General features: G+C 48.2%; 2 protein-coding genes across 3 annotated transcripts in view; one reads left to right on the plus strand and one right to left on the minus strand.

The window, feature by feature from the left end:
• The first annotated feature begins 1,275 nt into the window (after positions 1-1,275).
• Positions 1,276-13,960, plus strand: CNOT11 (CCR4-NOT transcription complex subunit 11). Of its 2 annotated transcripts, XM_078864846.1 has the most exons (8): positions 1,276-1,568; positions 3,645-3,852; positions 6,898-7,065; positions 7,633-7,782; positions 8,890-9,092; positions 9,586-9,788; positions 10,454-10,550; positions 11,049-13,960. In XM_078864846.1, the coding sequence occupies exons 1-8, from the start codon at positions 1,449-1,451 to the stop codon at positions 11,244-11,246; spliced, it is 1,347 nt and encodes a 448-aa protein (XP_078720972.1). In that variant the 5' UTR covers positions 1,276-1,448; the 3' UTR covers positions 11,247-13,960. The 2 variants fall into 2 exon arrangements, with proteins under 2 accessions (XP_078720972.1, XP_078720973.1); XM_078864847.1 differs by lacking the exons at positions 1,276-1,568; positions 3,645-3,852 and adding an exon at positions 5,643-6,135 and having other exon boundaries at positions 6,897-7,065.
• An 8,918-nt stretch (positions 13,961-22,878) lies between these two features.
• The window catches only part of LOC144937562 (RING finger protein 150-like), a 147,291-nt gene continuing 144,634 nt past the window's right edge, over positions 22,879-25,535 (minus strand). Inside the window, exons 6-7 of the mRNA XM_078864848.1 lie at positions 23,199-23,517; positions 22,879-23,013 (exon numbers count right to left, since the gene is read on the minus strand). Of these exons, the coding sequence (XP_078720974.1) occupies positions 22,889-23,013; positions 23,199-23,517 (444 nt within the window). The 3' untranslated portion in view covers positions 22,879-22,888. The remainder of the gene's footprint in view (positions 23,014-23,198; positions 23,518-25,535) is intronic.

Raw genomic sequence — 25,535 nt, forward strand, 5'->3', positions numbered from 1 at the left:
TACACCACCGCATCCCAGTCCTGGATCAACCCACCAGCATCCACGACCACCCCACCCACACCACCAGCCCCCCCGACCACCCCACCCACACCACCAGCCCCCCCGACCACCCCCCCCCACACCACCAGCCCCCCCGACCACCCCACCCACACCACCAGCCCCCCCGACCATCCCACCCACACCACCAGCCCCCCCGACCACCCCACCCACACCACCAGCCCCCCCGACCACCCCACCCACACCACCAGCCCGCCCGCCCGACCACCCCACCCACACCACCAGCCCCCCCGACCACCCCACCCACACCACCAGCCCCCCCGACCACCCCACCCACACCACCAGCCCCCCCGACCATCCCACCCACACCACCAGCCCCCCCGACCACCCCACCCACACCACCAGCCCCCCCGACCACCCCACCCACACCACCAGCCCGCCCGACCACCCCACCCACACCACCAGCCCCCCCGACCACCCCACCCACACCACCAGCCCCCCCGACCACCCCACCCACACCACCAGCCCCCCCGACCACCCCACCCACACCACCAGCCCCCCCGACCACCCCACCCACACCACCAGCCCCACCGACCACCCCACCCACACCACCAGCCCCCCCGACCACCCCACCACACCACCAGCCCCCCCGACCATCCCACCCACACCACCAGCCCCCCCGACCACCCCACCCACACCACCAGCCCCCCCGACCACCCCACCCACACCACCAGCCCGCCCGCCCGACCACCCCACCCACACCACCAGCCCCCCCGACCACCCCACCCACACCACCAGCCCCCCCGACCACCCCACCCACACCACCAGCCCCCCCGACCATCCCACCCACACCACCAGCCCCCCCGACCACCCCACCCACACCACCAGCCCCCCCGACCACCCCACCCACACCACCAGCCCGCCCGACCACCCCACCCACACCACCAGCCCCCCCGACCACCCCACCCACACCACCAGCCCCCCCGACCACCCCACCCACACCACCAGCCCCCCCGACCACCCCACCCACACCACCAGCCCCCCCGACCACCCCACCCACACCACCAGCCCCCCCGACCACCCCACCCACACCACCAGCCCCCCCGACCACCCCACCCACACCACCAGCATCCACACCACCAGCACCCACATGCACCCACCAGCACCCACGACCACCCCAAACCCACGGTGCACCCACCCAAAACCCACGTGCCCTTTCAACGCGCAATCCTGACGAACTCTCGCTCGAAGTCTCGCGAGAGCCCGTCGGGTGAGGGGGGGGCGTGGCCGAGCGTTACCCGGCGCTCTCGCGCGGGCGTTTGCGGCCTTCGCCTCCACTACCAGCGCCACAGGCCGCCGTAGCCGCTTCGCTCACCTCCCCCCCTCCCTCCCCGGCGTCGTTTCGCCCTCTACCTGGGGAGGAGGAGGAGGGTGCCGCCGCTAAACCGGCCATGACTCTCTCTGCCAAGGAGCTGAGCGCCCTCATCGAGCTCGTGTCGGAGGAGGCGAGCGCCAAGATGTCTCTGGAGTCGCTCTCCGCCGCGCTCGCCCACAGCGTCCCGCGAGCGCAGGTGAGGAGGCGTTTGCGTCGGTTACCCTCCCGATGGATTGCGTTTGTTTGACGGTGGTGGCGAGTGTTGTGGGGTGGGGGTGGTGTTGTTGATTGTGGTTGCGTACGGCAGTTGTTGATGGTGAGCGAGGCGGAGTGTTCATTGCAAGGCCCGCGGGCCACTGCGTGCCATTTCGTGAGGGCCACTGAGTGGCATTTCGTGAGGGCCCCCCCGACAATACACAGCCCTCGCAGGCGCTGGTGGTGGCGGCCCCTCGCACCGACGATGTTCTTCTTCATAGCCGTCAACCCCCCCAAGGCTTTTACCCCGTGTTCTTGTACGCGAGTTTTTAGGTCCATACGGCGTACAGGCGTTGCAATGTGGGCAACAAACAGCATCCGTGGTTTCTCCCCTTGTGATGTGACTTTGTAGGATGGACGTTGAGATTTATATGAGCACGGGGGTAATCGATAAGGTTTGACATGGGTCTGTAAAAAGGTAGGAGGCCCTGATAAGGGGTTGACATGTTTGTGTCTTGTCGGCGAAAGTGGATCTCTCCCCTACCCCCCTCTGAGAAATAGTGAAGAACAGTGGGATTAGATTATACACTGGTCAACAAAAAAAGCATTTTTTTCTGGCCTGGACTTTTGCAACTGTTTTAGACTAATTAAAGGGTGCTGATTCCAAATCTGATCTCAGATTTGCTCTATCACATCTCATTTTTATGCTATCGGCATACCCCATTTTCATTGATTTTACCCGAAATTAAGTCTGTCACTTATTATTGCAATTTGCTGCGAGTCAGTGACTGCTTTAGTGTTAAAATATGGTGCTGTATTTTTAGGATAGTGTGTTTATAATATAATTTTATGTAGATATCCACATTTATTTAATATTTTTCTTCTGCAGTTTTTATTGACAATGCAATATTTGATATCTCAAAAACCTGATGTGATAGACAAAAACTGATGCCAGATTTGGAATCAGCACCCCAAAATTACCGTATAACCGTTGGAATACCTTATGCCAGAAAAAGTGTGTTGACCAGTGTTATGGATTAGTTTAGTTTGACTTGCTGTGGTGGTGAATTGGTAGGGGATTCATTGTGGTTCTTGCGATGATTGCTGGATATGGCAGTGATGTGTAAACGGTTGCAGATATAAGTTAGGCTTCGTCACGATTCGGTATATTCCATGTGCGTACAGCGAGATTCGATTAATCGTTCTAGATTTGAAGATTTCGTGACTGCAAGAATCCATACTCTTTGGTTTTATTCGGTAAAGTCACGTAGGTAAAAAATAAAATAAAAATGAAAACAACTAAATTAAATCACGTTTCGGGCGCAACACAAGCATCCATCAGCAGGTGTGTTTGTCCCCAGAGAATATCGATTAATCATGTCATCTCTGCACCGTGTTTTGTCTGCTCTGTCCCGCCTGCATTCTCTCTCGTCTCGTTCGTGCCGTCTCATTATTGCTGACTCCCGTTTGGCATGAGGAACAAAAATCCATGCAATTGGCAAAATGTTTGAAAATAATTTATTCCCAGACACGAATAGACGTGCACACCGTGAGTGTTACGTAATGTATGTTGAACTTCTATCGCACTGTGCGTAGGAAACAGTGCTCATCAGAGGTTGCGGGGGAACCACAACAGATTAAAGACAAAAATGAGTTATAAAGAAATTAGTTTAAAATATAGATTTAAAAGTGCATAACTCCAGTGGCTTCCTAATATCGGAAGGAAGAGCGTTCCAGACGGCCACAGGTGCTCAGTCTCCACTCATCCCTGTCCTGGGTCATGTCCACGGTCCACTTCACAGTCCTTGCTATCCTCGTTCACCAGTCACTGTCAATCCGCCTCGCTCTCAGCCTGCCCCTCTATTCCCACCCTGGTGCTTCCATGTGCATCACGGTTCTTTTTTCGATGTGATTGTCTTCTCTTCTTCCCACATGGTTTATCCACCCGAGTCAACTTCTAGTACCGCCAACTCGGGGCTTCAAATTCCATCGCTGATCCGATTGCGTGATCTACAACCGCTCTCCTGCCGCAGTTCTAATGTATTCTAATCGCCGAATCTTTTGGCATCTCCCGCAGGTGTTTCGTGCCGGGGCGGCGCTGCTGGCATTGCTACAGCAGCCGGACCTTCTGCCCGGTGCCCCGCAGCGTCTTGCCGCTCTCTACCTCCTTTGGGAGATGTACCGCACCGAACCGCCCGCCGCAAGCCCCTTCGCCGCCGTCTTCGCGCACCTCCTCGACCCGGCGTCTCCCTCGCCCGCCGCTTCGGCGGTGGCACCAGCTGGAGGTGCAGCAATATCAGTAGCAGGGTCGTCCTCAGCTGCTGCTGCTGTTGGGAGGGCAGGAGCTGCTGCCACTACTGCTGCAGTTGCACCGGCAGCAGGAGGAGCAGCGTCAACTGCCACTGCTGCGGCCGGGAGGGCAGGAACTGCTGCCACTACAGGTGCAGCTGCAGCAGGAACAGCAGCAGCGGCAGCAGCAGCGGCAACAGCAGGGATGGCACCCGGAGCAGCATGCGCGTGGTGCTAGGTGTTGGTGGTGCTGCTGCTATGCATGGTTTTTAGTTCATATATTTTAGTATACAGAAAATACTTGTATTGCAGTAAAGATTGCGCCTAATTTCAGTCGGGTTTGTTCAGGTCGATAACCAGGAAAAACATTCTGTACACCACATCAAGTATACATCTCTGTGACTATCTACTAGTTACTGGCCTTCAGCCTACCAATGACTTGTAAAATAGTAATTGAAATGAAAATGTGGAAATTATACCACTACTTTTATGCCAAGAGTGTAGATGAGCGCTTCGCCCTACTCGGATCATGGATTGTTGAATATTATCAACCTCTTTTTATTCATCTCTCCTCACCCACGTGATGAATAGTGAATTAGAATGTGGAGTGTGTATTGGTTATGAATATTGTAAAGTTGAGCACGGTCTCCCCTAACCCCACCTGAAACTGTTGGACAGAGTGCCTCACAGACCCATTGCATGCAGTTGGCAGCAGACATTTAACTATTGTTCAGTTTGTTGACTAAAATAAATCCTTAGCTAATGAAGCAGGCATCAATTACCACAGTATAAAATAGTTGGTACAGATGCTGCATAACATTGTAGACAGCACCAACAAGCCTATATATATAGGACCATATTTGGCGGTATCAGAAAATGCTGTTATCAAAAACATGGTCCTGTAAATTTAAGTGCTCAACCGGATCTGTTGATGCTTTCATCTTTGCATTGCCTTTGTGCTGTTCCTTTTGGCGCTCTCTGGTCTAGCACGGATGAGACAAGGCCATAAAGGAGTATCTCTGGTATAGGCCATTCGATTTCAAGGACAATGCATATATAATTATCAGAGCATGTTTGTGCGCATGCATTAACCACCACATGTGCATGCTTGATGCCTTGCAATAGGTATCTATTTGGTGTTTGAAAGGTTAAAGCCTATTATTTTTTCAAGACAATATTAGACAAACAAGACACTACAAACGACCCATACAATCAACAATGCAGATTGTACATCGGAACACTCTATACGAGTTAGTAGAACCAAGAAAAAAATTTGATTCTTGAATTCTAACCCAGGCTATTGTGTTATTCATATTTAGGCACTTTACCCCCTGTGTTTTATACCTTATAATCTGATGTATGCAAGACCACATTTGTATAACTTTAATTACACTGGGAAAAAACTTTTAAGAGCATATTACTTTCCAGAGCATAACAGTACCATGACATTTTATGAAATCACGGGGAAGTGAATCATTACATGTCTGTGGAGAGCAGTGTTATGTAAACTCGCAAGTAAATGGCTGAAGCCATACACGTGTTGTGAGTGGAGCTGATGTGTGGTTGTAATACAGTCGTGATTCCATTGTCCTTTTGGTCCCCCTTATGTTGTGCAGCCTTCAAGAGCCCTCTTCTCTAACCTGTAATCATGTACAGCCCAGTTCTGAGCCCCTAAATGACAACACAACAATGGGATTGTGATATTTTGTGAATAGCTGACTGGTATTCTACTTATAGTAGCTTAGCAATGCATTTTTTTACATGGGAATCCACTAGATAAAAATACCAAATAATTGTATTCCCTTTTTGAGATTCTTAGCAAAGAGGTTTTGCAAGAATGCAAGCAGTGTACGCCGATACGTTTTAATTTTTTATGATTGGGTATACATTCTGTACGTTAAAATATTCTGGAAAAATCCTGTTTTTCTTGCACAACATGAAAGCTGTGGCTCTGACAAAACATGCCCTTATATTTTTGTGCAAAGCATGAAACGTGCTTTCGTTTCGCATTACACCCATGCAACTTGAACATTTCTCGCAATTTTTCTGAATATGAAAGGGCTCTTGAACGCCTTCCCCATGAGCCTCTTGATCTCAGGCAGGAGCATTTTTATTTCATACGATTAATCTTTTGAGCTAAACTATGGTAATATGTTATATTTATGAAATAATCCGTCACTATATAAGCTAAAACATGGTAAACTTTGTTAATGACATACAATGACTCCACAGGCCTTGAATTTGGTGGATACTACCAAAACTTCAACTCTTTCAACCATGGGAAGTACCAAAACTTTGTGTGCTTTTATCCAGAAAGGCCCCATCACTTTGTTAGGCTGCTTTTAGTACACACGCCTCCGATTAGCATGGTTGGCTACGTACAGTGCAAAAGAAGTTCAACATACATACATGCTTGACTTCTAAAAAAGTCTAAACCACAATCTGAGTGGATTAGGTTGTAACAGGAATTGTTCAGCCAAATAACACTATAATTATAACACGAACATAAAATTGTAAGTTTGTGAATTGTAATATTGGTTGTCAACTCAGGCCATCATTATTTCATAGTTGATAAAAAAAATGTTACTAATTCATGATCAGTCAACAAAGGTCATTCCATATAGAGACTGGCCCCTTGCCATGGGAATGTGATTTCCACTAACGTCTCCAGGTCACCAATGTAAATGAGTTCTTCCACCTCATGAGAACACCTGAGGCTCAGAGCCAGACGAAGGGACCAAGGGCATGTCACTTGTGTTATGGTCAAATAGGACTCCACACTTAAGACGTATGAAAAGGAAACCAGAGTGCCTGGGTTAAACTCACACAAACAAGTTGACCACTCTTCAGCCTGGCTCCAAATCTAAAACACCACTTAAATGCAGTAACAATTCAATGAAAAGCATTTATTGCCTTCTTAGCAACCGAGAAGCCGAGGCTACTCAGATCCTAAACTTCTATCTCATGCTCAAAGCCATCGGTGTGCGTCTTCCAGCATGCGTGTGTAACACGCCTGTCCTGTGTACCCGGCCTGTGCGTAGGCTTCCTGCCGCCCATCACGGGTGCCGAGAAGTTCTTCCTGTCGCATCTGATGCTGGCACCGCCTAGAGAGCTCTTCAAGAAGACCCCGCGCCAGATCTGTGCCACCGACATGACCACGGTGCCCTTGCAGCCTGTGGACATCAGTGGGCTGCAGTTGGCACTCGCAGGTGTGTATGCGAGCCAGTGATACCCTGCGCCATGTTACGAGAGCTCTGTACCGTGAATTACACAACGAGAGCCATGCAACTTCAATTGTACATTGAGCCCCCTTTGAAAACATGAATGATATGCTGAGCACTCTACCATGAATTACTCGCCGAGCCCTCTACCACGAATCATTCACTGTCCCCGTCTTAAATAAGTACTGAGATTGGTATGTGTGTTCAACTTCTTTTGCACCGTACGTAGCTAACCGTGCTAATCGGAGGTGGTGAGTGAGAATCGGTATTGGGGAGACGTGTGGGTGTTTCTGGCCACACCTTTCCTTTGTTTGCCCTGCCAGCCTTAATCCTTACTCTGCCCTTACAAACATGTTCTTTTTACCACGAGAGTTATAGTCTGTGATATAAAATAGTTTTAACAGGTTGAGAGTGAGCTTGTCTCGTGCAATAAAATTGTGGAGTGCATTGTTTTATTTGGTTGCACGGTCAATGTCGTGCGTGGGTGGTTGTGGCTCTTCTTGGGGTGGCCCATGCCACTTCACGGCATTGAGAGGCGTACGGTTTCTCTTTCAGAGCGCCAGTCCGAGTTACCGACCCAGAGCAAAGCGGGGATCCCTGCCATCCTGGCTGACGCGGATCCTGACTCCGGCTCGGGGCCTGACAGCACCATCGCCGCACAGGTGGCAGAGGCGCTGCTCACCGGGACTCACCCGCCCATCGACAGTATGTGTCCCGGCCAGCGCTCCTACATGACTGGCAAATGACACGACAGCCAACCCACAAAGAGCAGGAGTGGCCAAACCGCCTGATTCTTAAAAACCTCATACCAAGATGGAGGAGCCATGAAATAAAATCTTCATGTTGCCAGCGGTCGCAAGATGAACATTTAACTTGCAGTGGTCACGTGGTCAGTTCAATCACCCTGGTTGGCTGTGGAATTTTTTATTTGAGAAATCTGCAGACGTGTCCTAAGAGTTCTCATGTTTGGCTTCAATGCCAATGGGCGAGTGTCCCGGGCTGTTCCCATTTTCCCGTTTCAGATAAAGTTACGTTGAAAATTTGAAAATTAAGCGGCGTCTCTAAATGAGCATCACTTGAACTGTTTAGGAGCTACATGAACTTAACGAGTGGCATGCCACCCCTGTACTGTAGCATTGCCTCCTGGTGGGCATTACAAAGAGGTAAATGTTTCTCCCTGCTCGAATGGACATCTTTGAAAAAAAGCTTTCTAGCTCATCAGTTTCCTCCAGTATAAATACATATTCAGATTATGAATGAACATTGTGGCAGCTATTATCGCCACTGTGAATCCTGAACCAGTGATGGAAATGTATATACACAGCATGGAGGCCCTACATGCATCCACACTTTTTAACTCTACGGATAATGTGGATACGGTATTCCCTCGTTATTTGCGAGGGATGTGTTCCAAAGAATAGCACATTTTGTGGATAATGATTTCGAAAATGAATTACCTGAAATCATGAATTGCTTTAACTACATAAATAAGCTATTGAATACATGCCAATTATAACATCACCTAATCTCATCACTTTCTCTCTCGATGCTGTCGTGTAGAGTTCCAGATGTGATTTTCGGATGATAAAAATCGTAGATAGCAAGTTCGTGAAGAACGAGGGAATACTGTATCCACAGGACAAGCTATTTGGATTCTTGGGCAGTGTCATCCTTCAAGCACCACCTGCTCATTTGCCGCACCTCCGATTAGCACGGTTTGCTACGTACGGTGAGAAAGAAGTTAAACATACATTGCCAACTACACGTGCTGAGGGATGAGGCTGTGCCAAACGGTGCCACTGTTGCCTCCAGGTCACCTGCGCCCAGAGTTCATCCGCCCGGTGCCACCGCTGCACGTGTGTGAGGACGAGCCGGCCTGGATTAACCCCACGGAGCCGGAGCACAGCGTGCGCTGGGACCGCTCCATGTGTGTGCAGAGCAGCGCCGGCCTGGAGATCAAGAGGCTCATGGGCAAGGCGTTTAAGAGCCCACTCACCGTGCACCAGCAAAAGCAGGTGAGAGGTTTTGTTCTGCGTTGCGCCCGTGCTCGTACAAATTAAATCGTAGATCATCACAAATGGAAAAACGCACAGTAAAATAAATACAAATTTTATTGAAATAAAATTTTTTAATGCAATGTGGTAGATAAATTTGAATCAAGTATAGATCAAAACATTTCTATTCATGGTGTCCAAGAATATCTTTAGCCATAAAGCTCACTTTTGAGTAACAATTTGCAATATTAATTGGAGATTGAGGTATGCTTTAGGCGATAGGGGGGTGCTGGAAATATTAATTTACTAAACATTCATTGTGATTACTTTATAAACACTGGAATTCAAACCTCCCGCCAATTCCTAAGTCGAACTTCTCGTTGCCGCAAGGTGGACACTGGCAATTGGACGTCTGTGAAAAAGAGCTTCATAGCTAATCGGATTCCTCCAGTAGGAATAAATATTCTGACGATTCAGAATTGACACACTCCTGTGTTGCCCTGTGTGCATGCAGGTGCTGAACGAGCTGGAGAAGGACCCAAAGCTCGTGTACCACATCGGGCTGACGCCCAGCAAGCTGCCCGACCTGGTGGAGAACAACCCCCTCGTGGCCATAGAGATGCTGCTCAAGCTTATGCAGTCAAGCCAAATCACCGAGTACTTCTCCGTGCTCGTCAACATGGAGATGTCCCTGCACTCCATGGAGGTCGTCAACAGGTAGGGGAGGGGGAGGACTTCACTTTCGGGCGCTGGCTGGCGTGCCGGACTCGTTGTCGGAAGGCCATTCACCAATGTGGAGTTGGTGAAATGAGCACCGTTTTGTTCGGAGTCAAGCGCGTTTGTCACCAACAGAGTCTAGCCCAGGGGTTGGCAATCAAAATAACAAGAAGAGCCATTTTTTTCTTCCAATTTGGTAAAACAAACCCTCTATTTTGAGAGGCGCAAAGCAGTTCCTAAAGAGCCGCATGTTGCTGACCCCCCCCTGGTCTAGCCCCTTCCAAGGGAATGTGGATTTTTCACCTCTGGACATGGCTGTCAATCTAGGATGAGCACTGTGGTGGAATGAAAATATATTTTCAGCGATGATAAATGTGCAGCCTCTGCTCTTCTTTTAAGCCGGTTTTGTCATTTATGTTTTACATTTGCCTGTAGTACTGATACCTTGGCAAACCTTGTTCTTGCTTTTTCCAAACTAATTGCGATTATGTCCTTAGAATAAAATGTGTTATTGCGCATTCTGAAGCGGCTATATTGTATAAGTTTTAGCTCCAACGAAAACTTTGTTATTTTTTTATCAAATTTGAAACATATTTATTAACCAATCATTAGTAAATCAACATTTCATACATTTCTTGTGTGTGTTTATGTGAATGCATGTTCAGGCTAACAACTGCAGTGGACCTTCCTCCAGAATTCATTCACCTGTACATCTCAAACTGCATCTCCACCTGTGAAAACATCAAGGATAAGTACATGCAGGTGAGTCGTGGGCTAAACAGGCCAGCCCAGTAAATCAGGTGACATGCATGTTGCACTGATCACCATTGTACCTGTCCTCCAACGCAAACACTCACGTGCAGAAACCACATTGTACATTTGTTGCTTGTAAATTTGCTTGTAAATTTGCTTGTAAATTGCTAGGAATGTGGGGCTCATGGGCATGCCCAGGCAAGCCGGGTGTTATAAACGAAGCCCGCAAATGATCCCACTGTATAATGTCCTCATCCAAAGGAAGCCGCATACAAATACCCTTCACAGTTGAACTCCAGCTGTGGATGTTACCCGGCTCATGTGCATGCGTATAAGTACCTGTGATTGGGTTTAAGAAACAATGGTCAAACGTAGCTACATATAAACAGTGCACAGTTGGACTCCACTTGTGGAATGTTACCTGGCTCATGCACGTGCTTAGAGGTGGGACTTAAAAGCAAGGCCCCTCCGTGCAACAGTGGGCCGTGCCCGTCTGCTCGCGTGCAGAACCGGCTGGTGCGGCTCGTGTGCGTCTTCCTGCAATCGCTCATCCGCAACAAGATCATCAACGTGCAGGACCTGTTCATCGAAGTGCAGGCCTTCTGCATCGAATTCAGCAGAATCCGCGAGGCGGCCGGCCTCTTCCGGCTCCTCAAGACGCTCGAGTGCAACGAGGGTCCGTCCGACGGCAAGACGGGCAAGTAGCCGAGGGGTGCTCATGGGCGCCAAGCGTCCCACGAAGAGCATCCTCAGCCGAGCCCACCTCGCCATGTTCTCCTCCTCGTTGGACCCTGCAGATCTCAATTTTTGCCTCGTTGATGTGGAAAAATAAGGGTGGAATAAAAAAAAAGCCACGTTGTGGAAACGTTTAATTCTTTAAAAAAACCCTGTTAAGAAGTCCGATTGAAACTGACGTTTAGCCTCCTCCGTGACAACTCTGCTTATGACACCGTTCTTTGTGAATTTTGTGGCAGTGCCAAGCGATGAATGTGCAGTGGTCACATTGTGATTAAAAGGGTCTTATTTGGCCTGTCAGAGGCTAAATGAAGAACAGGCTGCTAGACTCACAGGCTGGTATCCAGTGTAATGTAAGTGCACAGGACTGAGCTACTCCTTTTTGGCACGTGTACTTTTTCATACAAACAAATAACTTTTTTCTATCGTGTATTGGAAAACCATTGTGCGGAAGAAAAGGTTGGCCTTCACAATGTTAAAGAATTGCAATCATCTGTCAAGTGTGACCTACGACTGTTAACGTTACCCTAGCCATGGTAGCAAGTTGATGCTTACAAAATTGGTGTGACATCCTGCAGTCAGTTGAGGGTTAAAACGAGCATTTCCCATACGTTTGTGGCTATAATACCGCTGCATGCTGGGTGGAGGTTTGCTGTAGTTAAGCTGCACAATGTCCATTGTTGTTTCTTCTCGAAGGCCAAGTGTAGCAATCAGTATCTTGGCTCACGGGTGATTGTCAGGTGTCAGTTGCGTTGTGATTGTAGGTTTAACTTTGTCATTCCAAATGCTACAGAAATGTTCTGACCATGACCTCTTCTCCATTTTCCTTTCTCTTGCCCCTCCACTCCTTCCTGTCCCCTGTCATTTCATGACCCCAATGTGCCCCATTTACGGTCGCTCATTCCTAGACTCTTGCATGCCACTCCCCTACTAAATCACTACTTTTGTTAACAGTTTTAAACTATGTAAAGCAACTTTAGCTAAAGCGCTCCATAAATGTAACATACTGGTAGGAACCTCCTGGTTACACCAGCCCACAGGGGATTATTGTGTCCGTCGTGCAGGGAGGGGCTGGGTGGGGAGGGGCTGGGTGAGGGGGGGCTGGTCACCCCGTGGTGCCCTTATAAAACTCAACGTTTAACCTATTCACGCCAGCTTGTGCCCGCCCTCAGTCACGCATATTTGCAGAATACACCACGCCGCCGTTGACCCAGGCCATTGACCGAGCAACCCAACGTTCCAACCAACTCCCTCCGCAGGAATGTGTTAAGATATTTTTTAAAATCCCTTTTCACCAGGCCAACTATTGTTGCATGGGAAAGCTGAACACCGGGAAGAATGGTGGCTGGGTGTTTGCGAAAATGTGTAAAATCGATTAGAAATTATGTGGCCCCTAATCCCACGAGCAGCAACTCCGGTGCCCACTCAGCCACCACCACACGCTCCCCCAGTTCCCCACTAACACGCTTATGTTGCTTCCAGCTCCGCTTGACAGTATTAGCCTGTGCGCAGATATTGCATTATCCTTTAAATCAATAACACCTCGTGTACTCTTAAACAGGCTGTTCATTCAATATTAATGTGGAAAAATACAAAATTAATTCATCCATCCCGCACTATTTATCACCTTGCCATGAATGTACCTGTAATTTTCTCACATCGTCTAGATACCGGTGATAAAACATGTTTCCTTTCATCCTTAAAGCACACTCAAAAGATAATACTCAATATCGAGTATATTAGTGCTTAACTCCTGGCTCTATTTGACCATGGTAAATGATCACAGTCAAAATTCAACATCTTTCTGCTGAAACCGCTTGGTAGCCACGAGCCAGTGATGTAAACTTTGCTGACTGCAGTATTGTTCTCACATCGCAGTGCAATTCAATCCCAAGTTCTCAATCGGTGACTGGGCAGCTTCTACTCAATGTATGCAAATCATTTTAACCTCCCACATAATTCCCACACTACTGTACCAACCACACTGGCTCCTGGTCTACTTTTGTTTCAATTTCTCACTCGTCTAAAAATGTTGACATGGTCTTGCCCCAACTTATCTTGCTCGTCTCGTATCTTACCGTCTGCCGCCCTGCGCCAAATTTCGCTTTCTTTCCTTTTTCCCTTGCTCCTCCTCACTGGAACAAACTTCTGCTGCACATCAATCGGCGTCACTAACCTGCTTCCTTTCCTCCATTAAAACCCATCTCTTCTTCCTAGCCCATCCTGCTGATCACCAACTACAAGGCATACCCCAACCTCTAACCCCCTCCCGCCTGTTTGCCCACCTTTCACCATAACTACAGCATCACTTTTAATAACCCTCCTTCATCTCAATGACGATCTTGCATACAATTTTAGAATTGCTGTAAAGCTTGTACAAGATAAAAAATCGAAAAAAAGCACAGTCGCGAACGTGGAGCTCTTCAGAATGGGTGCCTGATAGGAGGTCGCGGTTGTAGTATTTGGCTCGGTTGCGATCTCGTCCCATGAAGCGGTGCACTCTTTTTGTAAATTGTGAAGAGTATCTTTAGCTGTGCATGTGTATGTCCTCAAGAGAACGTGGACGAAAATAACACATTTTGTTTTACGTTCAATCTGAAGCCATTTGGATGATCGCTTTCTCTGATACATTTTTCTTTTTTTCAAATAAAATTTCAAGTTTTGTCTTGGAGAGTGAACCATAAGTGTTCGGTTGCCCGATTGACAGCATTACATCGATCACTACCACTGGTAGCACTGTATTTGTTTCAAGGCAAACCCTTCGGCCATTGACTCCGCAGAAGCATTATGGCCTGTGAAACCAATGATGCCGGATAGTCCAGTGTTATGACAAGAGCTATGATAAACGTAATTCGACTCGGTGAAGTCAAAACTACGGTAGTCGTGGGGTTTGCATTTTCTAATGAATGTTACTGGGATAAGAATGATGTGGAAAGCCTGCTGGACAATTTATTACTCGTTTTTTTAAGCAGTCAAACAGACCCCACCCTGCCTTCAGTGATGCGTTTATCACAAATTGCCAGAGCAGTACATAATTACTTTTACAGGTTTGTGAAAGCGAAGAGTGAAGATAGCAAAATAAAATCAATCTGCATTGCATGCAGTGTTTTTAAAGCTGGCAAGGCACTGTTAAACCGGAGGATATTCTCGGCGCTTCATTGATGCTCACTGCAAGATCCATGCCAGAGTTCATTAAGTAGCGACCATTCGTCTACTAATGGAATGGACTCGCGAGGTTTCGGAGGAACTGCAACGATGCAAGAACTGGATAGACATGTCAATTGCATTGATCAGCTTGTAAACATTCGCTGTTAGATTTCGATTTAAAGCTTTCGTGACTGCAGGGATTCATCTTCTTGGTTCTTTCGAAAGAACAAAGAAGATTCACTGTTAGGGTTTGGGCAGAATTCACGTGGATCTCTCCGCTTTGTGCAGTCGCTGTACCCGCTGTATCTCCCCCCCGCCCCCATTGAGCAGCCTGGAGCGAGAGGGAAACGCCACCATATGAGCGGTCACAAGAGGGCTCGCGGTACAAAATTGAAGCGTGTGAAATGTTTGTATTTTTATTTATGCTTTCTAGCTGATGTGCTTCGATAGGTGCAGCTCATTTTCAGTGTTTACCATGGGACCGTCACTCTTGATTGTTTTGGGCGAAAAATCTGTTTCAGCCAATGTTCGGATGAATTTCCATTATAATTTTTTCATGAGGTGGTTTCCCCCCCTCTCACTAAAAATAGACAAACGTTATCATGAGCAGCACATGAGTCTGGCTTCATGCGAGCTCATGCACTGGGTAAATGTGCTACTGTAATTGAAGTTACATTTCCTTAGCGTTTAACAATGCCTTGCTCATTTTGTTAACGAGTTTTAACCATGAAATCATGCAGTCATGCAAAGTTAAGAGGGTTGTGCCGAGCTGAACACCCGGGTGTTCCAGGTGCTTGTGGATATGGGAAATGTTTACAGAGGTTCACAACTGCACGGCGATCACGCAAAATCAAGGACGCTTAGATATTTCAGGTGGCTGTGCTCTGCTGCAAGGGACACGAGAAAACTAAACCACCGCTGACTTGCCCCCCACTTTAAGCCGAATGATATTCCAGCAGAAAAGAAATTCACTCATTCGAGCCAAACACAAAGTGACGATTGGCGAGGAGGGGGGGGGGGTAGTTCGGGGTGAGCTGAACGGTGGACGCGATGGCAACACGGATAAATCGGGATGTGTGAACCGGAGCTGTTGGCCGCGAAGGATCCACAATTTCGTTACCAAGGATTCTCTTTGAGCAGACTGCTGCCGAGACGGGAAACTAGAATCGGTTCTCAACTTGAAACCTTACAAGAGTGAACAGCAGACATGTCACAAAACGTGCCCACCTTTCCAAGCCTTGGGAAGCGAACTTTCAGGAGTGCAGCTTTAGAAAATTCACAGCGACGTGTTAATATTTAAAGGCCCGTTATGAACAATTCGAAAGCTGAGGAACTTTAAATTAGAGGCAAAAACGTGCAGTGTATGCAACATTGTCAATTAGATTGGTATTGGAATATTTGCCCTTAACTGGAGTCCATTACAATGAGTATATCGTCATGCTCATTGTAGTCTTGTAAGGCAATAAACCACATGTAATTGAAGCAGGCTTAGTGGTCGTGTTTTAATAATATTCATGTCATCAATCCAGGAAATCCTCGCCGAGTGTTGAGATTTATTTTAAGGGAGGTCCTACATTGGAATGTTTCGTCAACTTAATCAACGAGTGCTTTGCATCATCAGCAATGGTCAATACACGGCTGCATGGAAGGCCTCCCCAAGCCACCACTATCTTCCGATTAGCACGGTTGGCTACGTTCGGTGCGAAAGAAATTCAACACATACATCCTGCCATGTAATATTGCACCTCTAACCTGCACGTGCCGATTTCATTGCTCGATCTGCTGTGTATGTTCTCATGGGCATGTACTTGCATAAAAAAAATCCACAATCGGAGGAGACTAAGGCACTGCACATATGGTTTCAATTTGCATACTGTATTGGCATCTTATCGGTTTGGGATTTCCACAAATGTGTGATCCACCAACCTTAATGCCCGTTAAAGGCATGCACCAACATGCTTGGCAGTCTCATCAGGAACACAAAACGTGTTCACATTTCAAGCTTTTATCACTTAAACGCACCATTTATTTTAGTTCTATAGCTCACAACATTCAGAAGAGATGTAATCAGAAAATATGACAGCATGCATTAAGTAGAGAAGCGACAAATGTGTTGCAAAAAATGACAATGTGTTCAGGAAAGTGAAAAGAAAGATCGGTCCCATTGATGATGAAAGGGAAACGCACACGTAGAGCACAATATTTACAGTCCTCACATCTCACCTACTGTGTATGTACGTTGAACTTCTTTCACACCGTACACGTTGCCAACCGTGATAATCGGAGCCACTGCAGCCCTCTGCGTCTCCACCCCCGCATCGTGCCACCCCAGAAGCCCCCGTTCTTAGCGACAAGGCCAACTCAATTATTTCAAAGCCACGCCGCGCCATTGTGCAAATGGTAAGTTTGAGTGGCCCAGATGATATGAGCTTGTGGGTCCCCGGGTTTAAGGCCCTCTGTGCCAAAGTTTTGCCAAGCCCAAAACATCGCCGCCCTCGGCGAAGCTCTTCTAGATTTGAAGTTTTCGTCACTGCAAAGATTCATACTTTTTGGGGTTTTTCGGTAAAGTCACGTAGGTGAAAAATAAATTAAAATGAAAACTACTAAATTAAATCACGACGTTTCGGAAGCAACACAAGCCTCCTCTTCTCTCTTGCCCCGTACGAAAGCCTCGAAATATTCGCCTGCGTGACACGACACCGTTTCCACAAAGCAGCATACGCCGAGAAAAGCAACACGACACCCGCGACTCGTATTTTTTTTGCTCAATTATTTTACTTTTATTTATAACTTGCCGCGAAGAAAAAAACTGGCGGCAAGGTGAGATCTTTGACAATCACCCATATATACACAATCGGTGTGCTTCATTGTAGATATATACAGTACATTGGTTAAAGCAATTTCATACAGTTACTGAGGGATTGCAACATCACTTCCAATCTGAGAAAGGATTAATGCTTGTATACAAGTGCATTTGAGGGAGGAGATTACATTTGAACGGAAGAGACTCGTGTAAGAGAGGTACTCGAGAAAATGAATGCATCATACTCTTACCGAGGTTGATCCAACATTCGGGGGGAGCTCTGTATAAATCCCGTGTCTCGTACGCATTACCAGATTTATTTTTACTTTTTATAAATGCCACAGATCAGCGTTAGGACCTTCATCACTGCAATAATACAGTGACGCGTTGAAGCTCAATGCCCGCGGGGTTATGACAGAGAGAAAGCCACGTGGTGCTTTGTGTTGGTTGAGATGCAAGCGATCGTGTTTGCTGTGGCGTAGACACGCACGCCAACAACGAACGGGCTTCATCGCATAGGCAGCATTGCCCCACGTCGTACAACAGAAATCTATTTGATAATAAACGACAGCCCTTTTTGTCAGTCTACTGCCGGACGAAGGCCTCCTCCAACAAGGCGTGCCAGGGATGCGAATTTTTGACCGTACTTTATGCTGGTTAGTGCGGATTTGGTGTGGGGGAGTTCAAAGAACTAGTTCAGATATCGCTCGCCACTGATTTTTTTTTGTTGTTGCTGTGGCTGGGAATCGAACTGGTGTGCTAGCCAGTGCCTGTCTGCCACTCCGAAACGGGAAATGTAAGGCGAATAATGCTTTGGACAATGCCGGCTTTTTTTTCAGAGCACACGAGGCATGCGAGATTCTGATCCAACCGCACCAAATTCCAGTGAGACTTAATTATAAACCCCCAATTAATGCTAAGAATACAAGTGATTAGAAACTTTCCTTACATTGAGAGTAAAAACACCCTGTTATACTCACGTATCAATGCACCGAAGCAACACTTTTTTTTTTACAGAAAATTGCAACAGACTTGAAATTAATGACAATGCGGGGACATTAAACAACGTTAAATTTTGGAAACGGCCGATTATGCTGGCAGTCCTGAACAATTGGTTGAAGTTGCACAATCCTGTGCGAAGGAGGGTCCAGTTTGACACCAGTTAAAAATCACTAACGTCCCAAAAAGTGGTGCCTAAATGCCAACTACTGTCAATGGTGACTGTGCAGAAGCGTTTTCTGTGTTGCTCACCAAAGCCACTTGTAGGACTCAAATCCCTCTCCTATCCCACTCTTCAACTCAAGCTGCTCTGGGGCCGGAGTGGCCAGGGCTATCTTTCCCCACTGCGTTACCCAAGCCGTGCCGCCAAACGCCACACGCATTGCTAGGCGTGTTATGACGACGATTATTAATCCCATCTCTCTGGCCCTGCTTGGCCCCGAGCCAGAGCCAGATGTCTGGCGAGTGGATTGATCGCCTCTGACAGTCGTGAGGGCGCCACACTGGTTTCAGCTCGTACGTGCCAGTGGGGAAGGGGTAAAAACGAGGGCAGTGAGACTAAAAGAGGCTCCAACCAGCAATCTTTAAGTTTTGGGGGCCAAGCAGCCACGGTGCGCCATATCGAGAATCCAAGCGGTGAGACACCGCATATGGCGTCGCTGCACTCCAGTCCAAAACTTGTGGGGCAATTGCCGCTCTCCCTCAATGTTTACACGCCCATGGCAAGTTGACATAACTGGTGACATAACTGGCGACATTTGGGCGAATTACGCACCGAACCATCTGCTGCCTCCATGCCTCGGTCGTTATGAAACCCATCCAAAGTGCCGAGTGTGAAATAATGGCCCGGGCTGCGGCGCTGGTCGTCTGCTTCAATAGTCTCCCCCGGCGATTCGTCAAAGTCAGGCAGACAGCCTATTGAGGTGAATGATCGTGCTTTCATGTGACCGGACCAAGGAGGCACTGTTTAGCGGATTGAATGCATTCGCAATAGTATAAATCCCAATTAGGGGTCACTTCAGCCCATCACTCGAATAAGTGCAGGTTGAAACCTTGCAATTACTGCCACTGCTCACATAAGGGCCGCCACTAGAGGGACCTCCAGGTGATATTTTGGCCTACTCATTCACGCTGTCCAGATGCCTTCGAAAGTGGGAGCACCCTCACTTTACCGCACCAAATACGACCTGACGATCGACTGTGGTGCACCTTTCCACTGGGTGGACAGAGGTGGGGGGGCGGGATTTAAGAAACAAGGCCATTGTTTCTACTGCCGTGCCGGAAGATCGAACCAGCGACCTCTCCCACCACTCCTTGTTGGGTTTATAAAATGAGCAGTCATGTGGGAAATCAACAGTGGCCGTCTTGTGGAGAGACTGGCCCCTTCCATGGGAATGTAGATAGTCCACTGCTCACTCAGGGCTGCCAATGGAGGTGATTGCCACTCCACTCGCTCGTCTCCCGAGACGGCGTGATGGGAGTGTGGCGCTGCTACTCCCCAATGTTATCTGCGTTTGTACAAGAGATCCATGCATGGAAACATTTGGGTTCATCAACAGTGCTGTGCAAACTCTTCAACTCAGTGCAAATGCAACTGGAAACTAAATGACCTACACAATTGGAAGGTGAAAACTGAAGTATTCAGACCGGTGGACCAGATCCATATGAAATACAACTACGTTGGATTGTGTGGTTGTGCCGTGTAGTTCTGCGATGTGTTTTTTTTTAATCTGAAACTGAAGAAGTTCCCGGCACACGTTGTTAAACGTCAGACATCATGATGGAAAACACGCTGTACAATCCGGGAACACGTCGGACAGCTAGATATGAAAACCACAATCGAGGCATTGCCTTCTGGAGTTGTCATTTTGAGACACAAAGCGCTGGAAAGAACGCCGTGCTCAGTAACCGTTATGTAAGTGTGTACACAGCGAAGTGGAAACGTGTGCACCATTTGTTGAAAAAAGAACAACAGATAAGGGACAACATGATTTTTTGTTACAATACCGGAGGGTTCTGCGGATGCCGATGGATTGATTTTTGTCTGCTGATTTACACAGCACATCCTCGGCGAGGGGTAAAGCAACACGAGAGTTCATGCTGCATAGCAAACAGCACAATGGACACGATTTGAAGTAATCCTACATTATTACACATCGTCTAGATACAGTACTGTATTTCGTATGGAAAGAGCCACAGGAGAAAAATATATATAGAGAGAGAGAGAGAGAAGACTGATCTTCATTCATAAAGCGTTTTGTAATTTACACCATCACCAGTATGTAACCGCATTGGTAAATGCTGTCTCAAAAATATAATACATATTCATATTTAACCCCAATGATTCAAGAACCACAATGCACCTTGATCAATATTAAAAAAAGAAATACAGCAAGCCACTGACATCTGTGTGTGTGTATATCCTTAGAGACTAAGAGACTTGAGCAAATATGGAGCGGTGGGGGGGGGGGCGTACCAGCTTTTGTTGCGATAGTACCGAAACAGCCGGTACATTTTCGAGATCCACGTGCAGACCCGATGGGAGATCTCAATAGAACACCCCCCCCCTCCCACTGGAGGGGTCTGTACCTCGCAGCAACTCTCCCCATTTGGCATCTGGGTGCAACTCACATTCATTGCACCAGGGGATAACGGTCTGTGCAGAGCACAAATTAACCACATTCCTGGGAAACGAACGGCCAACCACCTTGCCTTGATGCAGAATGCTCGGAGGCATCCACAGTCTGCAATCGTACCTGATGGTCCTGCAAGTGGATGTTTAAAGCAAGCAGGTCATTTGAATCGTTCAAAGTGGTTTACGTCACTTAACTGAGCAAGGGCCAGTGCGCACTTCCATTCACAGCACGAAGCCCGTGATAAGAATTTCACATTCTCATGCCAGGGCCCAGGCACACCCAAAAGACAACCACCATTGACTTCCCATGAAGTGGTTCTTATTTAATCTATCCCCGAGGGATGAATGGCTCTGACCGGGATTTGAACTTGCTTCCGATTGCGGATTGCACGCTCTGGCTGCAGCGCTTCCTGGCTGCTCGTGCATTATTAACCGTGACAAATAATAGGTTCGGATAGCACGTCACACACGTTGCTAGACCCCACTAGGCAAGCGTCGGCTTCGCTTCCGACGAAATCCCGGCGCTTGCGTGCCCATTTGTCAAGCGGTTCGAGAGCACGGAATAAAGTTAACGCAGCCGTATGACGGTACATCGGCACACCCATTGCCCTGCTCTTGGGAAACGGGCTGAGCACAGTGAGTCTTGTCTGCTGCTGCTGCTGCTGCATCGTGTACATGTTCAGAGGAGGTTGTGACCTGGGCTAGATTCCGTCTTGAGTCGTCATTCATTCTGCCGACAGAGACGAGCCTTGGCTGACACTTGACAGGACTGCTGCAGGTATGAATACATTAAACAATATTGCGTGCATGTGGGCTAGGGACAAAAATCAAGGATTGAAAGAAACAAACCGTTCAGTGTTGATTGAGGAACTGCTTATAATAAAAAATAAACGCAGCTCCATTGTCATGTCAAGTTGTAATACATTGAGAAGGTAATTTGAATCTTTCACACGATTTTGGATCAAAGAAATGTAAAAATAGGTCATTACCTATGCCGGTTAATGAGTATAAAATTGCAACTTACAAAAGACTCATCATTTTTTAGATTCACCTTTTGTCACGATTGTGTCAATTAATCTTAAGGTGCTTCGTATTTTGATATCAATAGAATTTCCTAAGAACAGCACATTATGTGTCTTTCCAATTCAATTCATCGCAAGGCCTCGATCACTCGTTTATAGTTATTTATGCATTTATGGTTTACCTGCAGTGAACCACAAGCTAAATTTGGTGTTTAATTTGCATATTGAATGCGCTATGTAAAAAAAGATTAGAACAAATGAATTACATTATTGTTACGATACCCAAGATATTGTACGTTCGACCGCTGTGACATTACCATGACATTGAAAATCATATTTAAAGGGCTTACAATTGATCCAGTGTTCCATGAATAGTATTTAATCATGAGCAGAATTGTGAACTAAAAAGCAGCAAACTAAAATGTCATTTAAATGGCATGCATACATTGAGTCGTCTTTAAAACAGGAATTGTAGCCGTTTAATTGTCATGAAGTGTCTTCACCAAGCCTGAAAAACCAATTGGAGCTAATGTGTTGTTTCTCAGTAACTTTACGGTTCGGGATTTTTCTCCCGCTATTCCCCAAGGCCGATCGGAGGGCTACCATTCGCCCTGAATAAAATTATGCACCTTTCCACCCAAAATAACTAAAAGCTTCCCACTCACTGTGAAACAGCCTACAGCTGTCACACGGTGTTACCACCACCACCCTGTCTATATATGCCCCTTCCAAATTACAACTCCCCATTTTCTCACCCACCACTCACATTAAGGGGCTTAGTTCCCAAGCCCCGCGACTTATACGCCTCCACCTTCAGCCCTTGAGCGGACGCGTGGAACTGGATGCGGGAATAGACGAGGCAGATTGATGTGGAAACCAGGAGTGTGTGCTGGGGAGTTAGAGAAGAAATTAATTAAGGGATGTGTAGCTCCCAATATCACCTTTCTGTGCAACCAATACCCCCCCCTCCCACCCCGCTGCCCCTCCCACCCCCTTCCCCCCGGGTTCAGAGCTTGTTGTCAGACTGCGGGGGTTCGTTGAGCTCGGGGAGGACGGAGCGGATCTCCACATGACACGGAGAAGAGTCCGGGCTGCCCACGCACACCCTCTCCACCTCCACTGCGCCCGCCACTGCACAACGCACACACACACGTACACACAAGCTCGAGCACACGTACAAATGCACGCACCCTATGTCTGTGGTCTAACAGAGTCGTCTGGGTGAGAGCAGTATAACACGAGCTGGGCAATGTTCTGCGAGCATACGGGCGCCACCAACGCGCACGCCCGCAAGGCCGCTCCTGGAGATGACTCACGGGCGCGGGCGTAAGGCTCCGGGGACTCCACGGGGGGCAGCGGGGACGGCGGCTCGCTGCAGGGCGCCGGCGGTGACAACAGCGGCGACGACGGCGGCGGCTGCGACGACGATGGGGGCGGCGGGCTGACGGGCGACTGCGGCTGCTCGTAGGGCGGGGAGCTCTGCGCCGAGCTGCTCTCGGACACGAACGCCTGGTTCGTGTGGGCGTTGGGGTCGGCCGTGCCCAGGATGCCGTCGGCCACCCGCCCGTGGCTGCCCGTGCCCCCGCTGGCCCCGACCCCCAGCTCCTCCTCGCCGCCGCACTCCTCCTCGTTAACCTGCGGCGGGAATGGTGGCGCGTGCGAGCGAGCGAGCGCTCTTTAAGCGCAGGTCGTCGCAAGCACACTTCGCCGAGCTCGTCGAGACTGTCCGGGCTGTGTCTGCATGATAGATATGTATCTACAGTAATTTCTGCTACGGTCAGATTTTTTATGATTAATTTACAGATTTGATTGCCCGATGTTTAAAGTAGGGTCCGAGTTCAAAGTAGATTTGCCGCAACGTCGTTTGAGACATCATATCAGTTTTCGGGATCTGACGATTATTGCAAAGCTTTGTTTCCCATAAATATGCAAATGCATTTTACATTTTCATTGTAAGCAATTACGACGTTTCACACTCGCGAAACGAATGTGTTACCTTGGCAAAGTGAGGGCAACTGCAGCCAATGCATTCTGCTGTCCTTTCTCTATGCATGAAGAAAACTTTAAAGCTCTTCAAATGCACACATCGTTCAATATAAGCCCTGCCATAAGCCTTCTAATAATTGTCACTTTATAATCTTTTAACGCTTAGACATCACATGCTGTCAGTTACGCATGAAATAATAACATTTACTAAAATAGTCTCGGCTTATTCGGAATTGTGATGGAATACTTGCATGTTTAACGGACGAGAGATATGTATTTAGAACTTCATCTACTTACTGTGTTTGTTATCTTACAACATTTTTGCCAGGAAGTATATTCGTACCCAAAAAATACATCGATGACAGAGTGATATTTTAGAAAATGGACGAGACGATTATCCCGGACCTTAAATCGCACAATTTATCGTGGTATCGCCACATCGAGGCAACCCGAGTTTAAAGAGTTGAAAAGAGGGGGGGGGGGGGTAAAAACCCCCATTAAAGTTCGGGTCAAGCGTGCCACCATAACGTGCACCCGAGTGACATCACTGCATTGAGAGCGACTTGAATAGCGTGAAACAACGAGGCGCTGCGAATTCAAATCCCGGTCGACTTAGCCCATCATCCCTCAGAGGTGTGCGGCTACTACAGGCGGCGCACACAAGCGGATGTGCGGCATGCCTCGTTGGCTGCGGTCGGAGTCGCTTCGTCAAGGTGACGCTGCGTGCTCGCCGAGTGCGGCGTGTTGTCGTCGTATTGATGGAGTGGATGAATGTGTGACGGGCACGGGGACTGCACCCTGCATCGCCAGGTGGCAGTGCGAGCCGGCAGCCAGCGCCTGGCACCGCTGCCGCAAGCGAGTGATACCGTGCGTGCTTGCGTGCTTGCTTGTTTGCTTTTGTGCGTGTGTGGCACCTGTGAGGAGTGGTCGTGCGATGGTTCGGATGCTGCGCTATGAACCCAACGACCCAAGTTCCATTCCCGCTCATGGTCAATACCAGTGATAATTTTCTGAATCGGTTCTGGGCCTCCCCTCGGTCAACTTAGCCTCAAATGAGTACCTACTGTGATGTGTAAACATCGCCACTGGGGAGACAAAGGCGGCCGGGCATGGCGCTGACCACCCACCCCCTCCGTATGCCGTGCCAGCCTTTATAGGTGCTTGCTAACAGGACTTGCCTCAACAGTCTGTAAAGGCTATACGGGGGGGGGGGCATCTGGCGTAGTCCCGTGACCTCCTGCCAGCCAGCCTTCCACACTTCACGAGGCCTCAAAACGTGCACCGAACCTGGCACAAGCCCTGTTGTGATGTCACCGCCACTCTGTGGCAGCTGTGGTTGTTGTTGTTGTTATGTGCGCGTGTTTGTGGCCTCTGAAGCCATAACAACCAGACTGTCCCCCATGACCTCCGGCCAGTGAGCCTTCACCACTCCAGAGCCTCAAAGTGCACCTAGCCTGGTACAGGTGCCACTGCAATTCCACGTGTGGTCATTAACCCCAAAGGCACAAAACACTACAAAATTTACGTAACGGTTGTGCAATTTGCACCAACAAAAAATTACCCCAAGTGGCATCTGAATATATGGCACTGCGCGGCAGAGTGCCCGACCCACAATTGGAGATCATGAGTTCAAATCCAGGCCTGGGGGATGACTAAACCCATAATCT

Source organism: Lampetra fluviatilis, chromosome 19 (genome assembly GCF_964198595.1).
Source record: "Lampetra fluviatilis chromosome 19, kcLamFluv1.1, whole genome shotgun sequence".
NCBI classification, from domain to species: Eukaryota; Metazoa; Chordata; class Hyperoartia; order Petromyzontiformes; family Petromyzontidae; genus Lampetra; species Lampetra fluviatilis.

What these genes read in the sequence shown, in the direction of transcription:
- CNOT11 (XM_078864846.1), top strand. Translation starts at nt 1,449, where the DNA reads ATGACTCTCTCTGCCAAGGAGCTGAGCGCCCTCATCGAGCTCGTGTCG. An exon ending in GCTGCAGTTGGCACTCGCAG is followed by an intron (nt 7,066 to 7,632) that starts GTGTGTATGCGA and finishes TTTCTCTTTCAG; the next exon opens with AGCGCCAGTCCGAGTTACCG. An exon ending in CCGTGCACCAGCAAAAGCAG is followed by an intron (nt 9,093 to 9,585) that starts GTGAGAGGTTTT and finishes GTGTGCATGCAG; the next exon opens with GTGCTGAACGAGCTGGAGAA.